Source organism: Lissotriton vulgaris, unplaced genomic scaffold (assembly GCF_964263255.1).
Source record: "Lissotriton vulgaris unplaced genomic scaffold, aLisVul1.2 SCAFFOLD_1444, whole genome shotgun sequence".
In the NCBI taxonomy this organism is placed as follows: domain Eukaryota; kingdom Metazoa; phylum Chordata; class Amphibia; order Caudata; family Salamandridae; genus Lissotriton; species Lissotriton vulgaris.
Window position 1 is genome coordinate 611,017 of NW_028246333.1, and position 10,839 is coordinate 621,855.

General features: G+C 53.8%; 1 protein-coding gene and 1 non-coding gene across 5 annotated transcripts in view; one reads left to right on the plus strand and one right to left on the minus strand.

Annotated features, from left to right (window-relative positions):
- The window catches only part of LOC147665982 (peptidoglycan recognition protein 1-like), a 29,208-nt gene extending 21,789 nt beyond the window's left edge, over positions 1-7,419 (minus strand). The window contains exons 1-3 of one of the 4 annotated variants that reach the window (XM_086949359.1): positions 7,354-7,408; positions 6,849-6,914; positions 806-904 (exon numbers count right to left, since the gene is read on the minus strand). In XM_086949359.1, coding sequence (XP_086805485.1) covers positions 806-854 — 49 coding nt within the window. In that variant the 5' untranslated portion in view covers positions 855-904; positions 6,849-6,914; positions 7,354-7,408. Of the gene's footprint in view, positions 1-805; positions 905-6,848; positions 6,915-7,353 lie in introns of those variants that run through there. The other 3 variants (XM_086949356.1, XM_086949358.1, XM_086949357.1) reach the window with 3 other exon arrangements.
- LOC147665983 (signal recognition particle RNA) lies at positions 1,155-1,442 on the plus strand. Its single transcript, XR_015304943.1, has one exon.
- Positions 7,420-10,839: the final 3,420 nt, after the last annotated feature.

Below are 10,839 nucleotides of genomic sequence, written 5' to 3' on the forward strand. Positions count from 1 at the left end.
AAGAATTCTCAGTGGATCCGACAGATCTCGCGCTGAGATCCTATTGTCTGCCAACACTTCAACCGGGAAGTGGCAGCCATTTTGGGACTTGGACTGAGCCGAGTCCCCCAGAAAAAGTTTTAAAAAAGAGAAGGGGGCAGAATCGGAACACCCTGACACTCTAGGCCTGGTGGTGGGGTCCAACAGGGACCCACTAGAGCACAAAAACATTTTTTTTTATTTTACCATGAAAATTGCAGGGGATTAATAAATTCAGGCAAAAACAAACAAACGTGGTCTGCTGCACTTGTTTATACTTCAGTCCCCGGGTGGGCCATGTCCCGGGGGCAAATGTATATATGTATATTGTGAGGGGGGATTTGGCCACCCCCCCCATGGATGATTTCGGCCCAATGACTGTCACCTCCCTGGGGCACGCCAGTGTAATTTCAAAGAAGGGGGGCCACTCGGTTCCTCTCCTGGAGCCAATAATGGCCCTTGGGACCGCCATCCCCCCATATATCCCAACACATCCAGGTACCCGCCCTGGGACATACATATTTGCTTTCACTTGGCGGGAGCTTTACTAAACCCTCTCACTTTGTGGTCATAGAAAGAAAAGCAAACACCAATCTCCATGTTGAAAGAATGAGCAGCAATTTGTCAGAAGAGGTCTGACATCTGCTCTCTGTCCTGGACGCACAGCAGACGCGACAAGATAAAGGCAAAAATTAGCTGCATCTTTATTGCTCATTCTCCTTGGTTATTTTGGGGTGCCGCAGCACCCCCAGCACCTCTACGTTCAGCGCCTATTCCAACAACTCACCGTATGCGAGGGCGCACAGTGTCGCGAGCAGCACCGCCACACGGAGCATCCTCGCCACTTCCGGAAGATTCTTTGAGGAACAAACAGCACAGCAGCACCCTGGGAGACAGGAACAGAAGGGGTACAGTTAGAGGAGAGAGGCACAGCACTGACAAAGACTGAAGAGAGGAGGGAAAGGTTGATTCACTAAAGACCACGAAGACACACGGCGGGGATAAGCACAACAGTCCGCGCACTCAGGTGCTGTTCTCACACATAGACAGGACCACTCCATTTGTTAATCAAGTAGCAGCGGCTTACTTTACTCAAACCCCCTAAAACCTGAGAAATATCAGCTGCAGTCAGTTGTGTTGGGCTTGGTGGCGTGTGCCTGTTGTCCGAGCTGCTTGGGAGGCTGAGGCTTGGGGATTGCTTGAGCTCAGGGGTTCTAGGCTGCACTCAGCTGTGTTGAACAGGTGTCCATGCTACAATGGGCATCAATATGGTGTTCTAGAGGGAGCTCTAGAATTTCTGGTTGTGTAACGAGAAGTGCACCGACCCAGGATGGAGTTGTGGTGGGTGTGTAGCAAAGATCAGAGACAAAGTGGACAGCGGGGGTCGTCACAGCTTCTAAGCCCAATTGAAGGCCCCGCCTAATATATTCCATTCAGGTGCGGTCTTAGGCTGATCCACAGGTGCAGTAGCATAGCGAGTGTGTCACAGACTCTAGTGCAAGGAAGGAAATGGGACCCGTGGCCCCTGTTTGAACTGTGAAATGCAGCAATAATCAGGGTTCCGTGGGCACCTAGGCACTTGGGCCCGGTCCACTGCACCTGCTGCACCATCAGTGTGCACCCATTGCTCTCTTATGAGGAACACACTCGACTGCGCTAAAGCGTGGGCCGACTGCTTGGTCCTAAGATAGCGGCGCCCTCAGGACATCGGTACCGCTGACTCTGCCTTTGTGTGCCATCAATGCTGCGGCAGTCCTGGAGAAATGTGTCATGTGAGTGCTTTTTTGTGTGCGTCTGTGCGTTTATGAAAGATTATGTTCACATTTATGTGTGCTTGTGCATGTCTGTGCGTGTGATGGTGTGGACATCTATTTGGGTGTTTTTGTATTGGAGCATATGATTCTATGTGTGCTTGTGTTTGTGCACACAGATGTTTCTGTACGTGTGCTTATGTCTGTGCGTGTGATGGTGTGTGCATGTATTTGAGTGCTATTGTATTAGAGCATGGGATTTAATGGGTGCGTGCGGATGTTTCTGTATGTGCGCCCTCTGTTTGCGTATGTGAGTGTGTGCGCACATTTGTTGTGTGCTAGTGCATGTCTGTGCATGTGTTGGTGTGTGTGTGTGCATGTATTTGTGTGTACATTCTTAGGTATTTTTGTTCTGGAACATGTGATTGTGTGTGTGCTTGTGTTTTTGATTGTTTCTGTATGTGTGCTTGTGTGTTTGTGCATGTCTGCGTGTATGAGAGTGAGTGTATTTGTGTCTGCTTGTGCATGTGATGGTGTTTGCGTGTGCATGTATTTGGGTGTTTTTGTATTAGAGCATGGGATTTTATGTGTGCTTGTGTTCTTGGATGTTTCGGTCTATGTGTGTGTCTGTGTGTGACAGTGTGCTCACATTGGTGTGTGCTTGTGCATGTCTGTGTGTTTGATAGTGTGTGCACGGTGGATTTGTTATTTTCTGGCGGCCACTGTCCTGGATATTGACTTTAACTGCCTGACCTTAGGATGACCACCAGTGTACGTACCAGTGTACAGTACTGTCCCCTGCCTGACCCCAAGATGGCTTCGATAGTGGTCCCCTACACGTTGTTTTACTTCTCTGGGACAACAATTGGACATTGACCAAACCTTGAACCTATCCCCTAACCTGCCCACACATCAGAACTTGGATCCTGCGGAACTTACCCCAGACTATGGAGACGTAGCGATTTGTCTGATGCCCGGTGGAGCTACCATATAGCTAAAGAGGAGATGGGTTGTGGACTCCCCCTCCTTGCCGTCACCTACCCAGCCGGACCTTGGGCAGATTTTCCCCTCGTCTCTACCTCCTATCTTCCTCCTACCCCTGTACCCTATCCCCTTACCCTTCCTTGCTCCATTCACCTGGTCCCCTATGTTCTTTAAATACTTTTCTTGATACTTATGCAACTTTTAACTGATGTTAATTGCAACATTATTGTTCCTCATGTAAAGCGCTCTGATTCCCTCGGGTCTAGCCAGCGCTATATTATAACTCATTCATTAATTCTGTTCCCATTTAGTACTCTTTCTCCCTTTGTCTACCTCCCTAGCTCCTATTCACTCTCCCCTGAATCTCTCGCCTTGCCTGCTAGTCTCCCTAGCCCCCTGTCCTTTGTGCCCTTTGACTAAGCACTCCTTTTCCCCTTGTTGGGGAAAAATCCAATATTTATACTCTGGAGTCTCAGCGTACCCGCCGAGAGAGTCCACTGCGCAAAGGGAGCCACTCACAGCTGAGGTATGGTATGGCACCCCTTGCCAAAGCACTCCCTCTCCCCTTTTTGGGGAAGAATCCAGTATGTAGGCCTTGGAGTCTCAGAGACCCCTCTGAGAGAGTCCACTGCGTAAAGGGGGCCTCCCACAACAGAGATAGGGAAGTGATACCACTTCCGCTGGGATCACAGCTTACTGGACTTTGGACGTTGCTTTGACTCGTCTACCGGTTTGTGTCCCCGTCGCCCTTCCTCTCCTCCTTCCATGCTGTGTTCTTCACCCTCCCCTTCTACTTCCCCAGCGCCTACCCCCCTCCCCTGAATCTTTCCCCTTGCCTGCTTTTCCCCTTACATATTTGTGCTTATTGTTTATCTTGACCTTACAAGTAACAATGTTGCCATGCTCTTATAACTGTGTAACCTGTGTAACGATGTAACCTGTAACTATGATCTGATGCTCATGTAAAGCGCTCAAATACCTCCGGGTCTAGCCAGCGCTATATAAAACCTTTAAAAAATAAATACAAAAATATAACCCTCCTGCTCATACAAAGCATGCATCTCCTCCATCCCGGCCCTCCCAACAAGACACAAGAAAAGCTCCCACTAGGGCATCTAATACTGGATTGCGTGCCTACTGCTCGCTGTTAAGGCCCTCCCTCTGCAACTTAAAGGGTGCATACTTCAGGACATTACAACTGAAGGCAGGAATAAAACACAAGGACCCGGGGCAGGGATAAGATACAAGAAGAATAGGGAACAGGGCAGTAATAAAAACAGAAGACAGGAATAAAACACAAGAACAAAAGGTAGGGATAAAAAACAAGAACACCAGGGAACAAGGCATGGATAAAACACAAGTACACAAGGCAGGGATAGGACACTGAAAGTAAAGGGAACAGGCAGGGATACAAACAGAAGACAGGGATAAAACACAAGAACCAAAGGCAGGGAAAAAAACAAGAACACCAGGGAACAAGTCAAGCATAAAACCCACTGCAGGGAACAAAAGGCAGGAAGAAGGCACTAGGTCACATGGCAGGGATGAAAAACGCTGGGCACAAGGCAGGGTTAAGACACGAGAACACAAGGGAACAAGGCAGGGATAAAACAGGAGACAGGGATAAAACACAAGGACGTAAAGCAGAGATAAAACACAAGGGCACAAGGCAGGGATAAAACACAAACCATGGCTATAGCACAAGGCATGAATGAAACACAAGAAAACAAAGAGGGGATAAAACACAAGGGGCCTGATTCACAAATGGACTCACATGTAGTAAAGTTACAAGTGCGGAGTCTCTAAACTTGGTATATTCTGCCCGAGTAGGAGATTCCGTCACGATTACGGAGACTCTGCCATGACTGCCTACACCCTTGTGACCACGACTGCCTACACCCTTGTCCCTCTGTGAATCGGGCCCAAGGAATCAAGGCAAGACACAAGACCACAAAGGCATAAGAGGGAGATAAGACACCAGGGCGGGTGAAACTGCTATGAACGCAGGTGATGGTCAGACACTTCAGACCAGCCTGAGGTGTGATGGTCAGACACGTCAGACCAGCCTGAGGTGTGATGGTCAGACACGTCAGACCAGCCTGAGGTGTGATGGTCAGACACGTCAGACCAGCCTGAGGTGTGATGGTCAGACATGTAAGACCAGCCCGAGGTTTGACTTTGGTGCATGACAGCTGCCCAGCTTTCCTGATCATTGGTGCACAGCTGTGTAGTGTAGATAAGGGTGGCTGGCTCTCGTGTGGTCTGTGGACTCTTGGGCCACCAGACTCCATGACGCCGGCATCCCAGGAAAGTGCCTAGATTGGATACGCTCATTCCTCAAAGGCAGAACACAGAGAGTCAGACTGCCGCCCACCTCTCAGAACCGACGAAGACCAGATGTGGAGTACCCCTGGGATCCTCCCTCAGCCCCACCCTCTTCAACACCTACATGGCCCCCCTCGCAACCACCGTCAGAAACCGCAGGCCCAACATTGTCTCCCACGCCAACGACACCCAGTTCATCCTCTCCCTCACCAAGAAACCTGACATCACCAGGCGCAACCTCCAAGAAGGAATGAAAGCCGTTGTCACCTGGACGAAGAACAGCTGCTTGAAACTCACTTCAGAGAAAACAGAATTCCTCATCCTTGGCTCTCCCCCTCAGCATGGGATGACACCCGGTGGCCCCCTCCCTAGGAACCACCCCCACCAAACAGGCCATGCACCAAACCTTGGCATCATACTGCACTCATCGCTCACTATGAACCGCCAGATCAACGCCGTATCCTCGGCCTGCTTCAACACCCTTCCTATACTCAGAAAAGCGTTCAGATAGATCCCCTTCGTATCCCGAAAAACAGTCACACACGCCCTCATCACCAGCAGACTGGGCTACGGCAACGCCCTATATGCCGGAATCAACAAAAAACTCCTCTGCACGCTCCAGACCACCCAGAACGCCGCAGCCAGACTGATCCTTGACACCCCCGGCCACAACCACATCACTCAACACCTCCGCTCCGCGATCTGCACTGGCCCCCCGTCGAAAGAGGAATAACTTTCAAACTGCTCACACATGCGTACAAGGACCTCCACAACATCGGACCACAATACCTCAACAACCGTCTCTCCTTCCACGCCCCCAAGAGAAACCTCCAACCAGCTGACCTCTCCCTCGCCACGGTCACACGCTCTACACGACCAGAGGGGGTAGAAGGTCCTTCTCCTCCCTTGCAGCCAAGACATGGAATGCCCCCTCCCCCCTCCCCCTCCGGCAAATCCCCACTCTACTCCAGTTCAGGAAAGACCTCAAGACTTGGCTCTTTAGATAACCCTAACGGGGCTGCACTTACTGCCCACTCGATAGCGCCTTGAGACCCTTACGGGTGAGTAGTGCGCTTTACAAACCCCTGATTGATTGATTGATTGGGGAGAGTGGGTCTTTCGATCTATTCTCTGGTGGATCGCAGAGCTCCTCCGAGAGATGAAGGTTGTGTGAAGATGGACTGACATTTTTGCTGGTGTCATGGAAGTACTGAGAGGACGGGGTCCCAGTGTGGAATCAGCAATTAACACAAAGTAATCAAAATTAGAAACACAATGAAAGAATCTACACTGTTTTTATTCACAATGTAGATATTTGTTAGATATTGTATCTGGCAATACACATTCAAAAGGTTGTATGGTGCCCCAGGGGAAAAGGGGAAGTGATAAGGTAAGGATAGTGTGGATAGGGAATCGTGACAATAAAATCAACCAAATAACGTAGACGCATTTGTATGTCAATTTGAATATACACAAACAAAAGACCATAGGTTCAATGCATCACTAGATCAGAGTCATGCACCACATAATACGTTAATGTTATAGTTTTGGCGTGAAGCTGATAGACAGAGAACAATTGTCGACGTTTCGACCCTCAAATTGTTGCAGGAATTAGTTGTACCCTTGCTGTGGGGTCTTCATCAGGACAGGGTGCGGGGCAGGCAACCTATTCAATATATATCACAAAGGTTACTTAAATTTAATTAAATTCCTGGTTATGAGTCACAACATGAGTAATTAAAGTAGCACACAAATAGGGGTAGAGCATACCAAATCAATTGATGCTGGTCTTCTATTTAATGGACGGAATACCTCATCTGGTGAGAGCTTCGAATCCTAAGATTAAGAGATGGAAGAATTTATTAAAGGATTTGTATTATGCTAAATGGAGTGTTAAGAGACTTTGAGAGACCCAGAGGTCTAGAATTAAAAAGACGAATATATCAAAACTGGCATTGCTTTATAATTGGAATTAGCAGTTCAAAATCCTAACTTAAGTCTGTCTTAAGTCTGTCTAAGACAAACTTAAGACAAAATCCTAACTTCTGTGAATACCAAAAGTAGTAAGTTTGGGATTTAGTCTTAAGTTAGTTCTGTGAATCGGGTCCTGAGGCTTCAACAAACCCCCCAGCAGCCCAGCAGGCGCCTGGCCTCAGCCCAAAGCAGTCACCACATGGCAGGTGTTGGGGGAAGCACTCCGTGGGCCCCTGTCATATGAAAACTCCCAATAATAATTAAAAGAGCGTTCATTGGTCCCTGCTGTGCTTGAACTCACCTGGGCCTTCCTGCTGCAGACGGTCCTGGATGCGGCTCTGGGCTCTGGGACTCCCTTTATACACAGGGGCCAGGAAGTGGCCCTCACTGAACCCCCATAGGGGCCAGCCCAGAGACTCCTGACTCATGGGCAGCAGGCTCTGGGAGGGCCCTCTGCTGTCATGCCAGCCCTCTGACTCAGGGCTTTGCACAATTCTGGAATTGTGCAATTTCGGTGCCAGCAATTCCCTGTTTCTGTCATTTATCTTTTGATGCAGTTTAGATAGCGTATACATTACCCGGGGGTGTTTACGTAAGGAATAGAATATTACATAAGAAGCAACAATAACAATACTGGTGCGTGTTGCGTAACAAGATGTTTGCGCGCAGGGACGCGATACAGCACCAAGGAAGAGGCGAAGCTCCTGGCAAGAACAGCACAAGATCCACGCCCCTGCTGTTTGTAGGTGGAGGATAGATCGGATTTAAAGCTTGTCAGTAAGATAGAGGTGCTGTGCCCAGGGGTACAGAGTCCCAGACCCTGGCCCTAGAGTGGTGCGGTGCCCAGGAATACACAGTTCACAACCCTGGCTCTATAGGGGTGCTGTGCCCAGGGGTACAGAGTCCCAGACCCTGGCCCTAGAGTGGTGCTGTGCCCAGGGGTGCACGGCCCCAGACCCTGGCCCTAGAGTGGTGCTGTGCCCAGGGGTACAGAGTCCCAGACCTGGCCCTAGAGTGGTGCTGTGCCCAGGGGTGCAGGGTCCCAGACCCTGGCCCTAGAGTGGTGCTGTGCCCAGGGGTGCAGAGTCCCAGACCTGGCCCTAGAGTGGTGCTGTGCCCAGGGGTGCAGAGTCCCAGACCCTGGCCCTAGAGTGGTGCTGTGCCCAGGGGTGCACGGTCCCAGACCCTGGCCCTACAGTGGTGCTGTGCCCAGGGGTGCACGGTCCCAGACCCTGGCCCTACAGTGGTGCTGTGCCCAGGGGTGCAGAGTCTCAGACCCTGGCTCTATAGGGGTGCTGTGCCCAGGGGTACAGAGTCCCAGACCCTGGCCCTAGAGTGGTGCTGTGCCCAGGGGTGCAGGGTCCCAGACCCTGGCCCTACAGTGGTGCTGTGCCCAGGGGTGCACGGCCCCAGACCCTGGCCCTAGAGTGGTGCTGTGCCCAGGGGTACAGGGTCCCAGACCCTGGCTCTATAGTGGTGCTGTGCCCAGGGGTACAGAGTCCCAGACCCTGTCCCTAGAGTGGCGCTGTGCCCAGGGGTGCAGGGTCCCAGACCCTGGCCCTAGAGTGGTGCTGTGCCCAGGGGTGCACGGTCCCAGACCCTGGCTCTACAGTGTTGCTGTGCCCAGGGGTACAGAGTCCCAGACCCTGGCCCTAGAGTGGTGCTGTGCCCAGGGGTACAGGGTCCCAGACCCTGGCTCTATAGTGGTGCTGTGCCCAGGGGTACAGAGTCCCAGACCCTGGCCCTAGAGTGGTGCTGTGCCCAGGGGTGCAGGGTCCCAGACCCTGGCCCTAGAGTGGTGCTGTGCCCAGGGGTGCAGAGTCCCAGACCTGGCCCTAGAGTGGTGCTGTGCCCAGGGGTGCAGAGTCCCAGACCCTGGCCCTAGAGTGGTGCTGTGCCCAGGGGTGCACGGTCCCAGACCCTGGCCCTACAGTGGTGCTGTGCCCAGGGGTGCACGGTCCCAGACCCTGGCCCTACAGTGGTGCTGTGCCCAGGGGTGCAGAGTCTCAGACCCTGGCTCTATAGGGGTGCTGTGCCCAGGGGTACAGAGTCCCAGACCCTGGCCCTAGAGTGATGCTGTGCCCAGGGGTGCAGGGTCCCAGACCCTGGCCCTACAGTGGTGCTGTGCCCAGGGGTGCACGGCCCCAGACCCTGGCCCTACAGTGGTGCTGTGCCCAGGGGTACAGGGTCCCAGACCTGGCTCTATAGTGGTGCTGTGCCCAGGGGTACAGAGTCCCAGTCCCTGGCCCTAGAGTGGTGCTGTGCCCAGGGGTGCAGGGTCCCAGACCCTGGCCCTAGAGTGGTGCTGTGCCCAGGGGTGCACGGTCCCAGACCCTGGCCCTAGAGTGGTGCTGTGCCCAGGGGTACAGAGTCCCAGACCCTGGCCCTAGAGTGGTGCTGTGCCCAGGGGTGCAGGGCCCCAGACCTGGCCCTAGAGTGGTGCTATGCCCAGGGGTACAGAGTCCCAGACCTGGCCCTACAGTGGTGCTGTGCCCAGGGGTTCACAGCCCCAGACCCTGGCCCTAGAGTGGTGCTGTGTCCAGTGGTGCACGGTCCCAGACCCTGGCCCTACAGTGGTGCTGTGCCCAGGGGTACAGAGTCCCAGACCCTGGCCCTAGAGTGGTGCTACGCCCAGGGGTGCAGGGTCCCAGACCCTGGCTCTACAGTGTTGCTGTGCCCAGGGGTACAGAGTCCCAGACCCTGACCCTACAGTGGTGCTGTGCCCAGGGGTGCACGGCCCCAGACCCTGGCCCTAGAGTGGTGCTGTGCCCAGGGGTGCAGAGTCCCAGACCCTGGCCCTAGAGTAGTGCTGTGCCCAGGGGTGCAGGGTCCCAGACCCTGGCCCTAGAGTGGTGCTGTGCCCAGGGGTGCACGGTCCCAGACCTGGCCCTAGAGTGGTGCTGTGCCCAGGGGTGCAGGGTCCCAGACCCTGGCCCTAGAGTGGTGCTGTGCCCAGGGGTGCACGGCCCCAGACCCTGGCCCTAGAGTGGTGCTGTGCCCAGGGGTGCACGGCCCCAGACCCTGGCCCTAGAGTGGTGCTGTGCCCAGGGGTGCAGAGTCCCAGACCCTGGCCCTACAGTGGTGCTGTGCCCAGGGGTACAGAGTCCCAGACCCTGGCCCTAGAGTGGTGCTGTGCCCAGGGGTGCACGGCCCCAGACCCTGGCCCTAGAGTGGTGCTGTGCCCAGGTGTACAGAGTCCCAGACCCTGGCCCTAGAGTGGTGCTGTGCCCAGGGGTGCAGAGTCCCAGACCCTGGCCCTAGAGTGGTGCTGTGCCCAGGGGTGCACGGCCCCAGACCCTGGCCCTAGAGTGGTGCTGTGCCCAGGGGTGCAGAGTCCCAGACCCTGGCCCTAGAGTGTTGCTGTGCCCAGGGGTGCACGGTCCCAGACCTGGCCCTAGAGTGGTGCTGTGCCCAGGGGTGCAGGGTCCCAGACCCTGGCCCTAGAGTGGTGCTGTGCCCAGGGGTGCACGGTCCCAGACCTGGCCCTAGAGTGGTGCTGTGCCCAGGGGTACAGAGTCCCAGACCCTGGCCCTAGAGTGGTGCTGTGCCCAGGGGTGCACGGTCCCAGACCCTGGCCCTACAGTGGTGCTGTGCCCAGGGGTGCAGAGTCCCAGACCCTGGCCCTAGAGTGGTGCTGTGCCCAGGGGTGCAGGGTCCTAGACCCTGGCCCTAGAGTGGTGTAACGTGTATGAGTCATTTAGGACACATAGTAGAATGTAAATGAATGTGGACCCACACCCTTGTCATGACTTACAACTATTTGTACCCCTCCTTGGTCAGTCCTCTC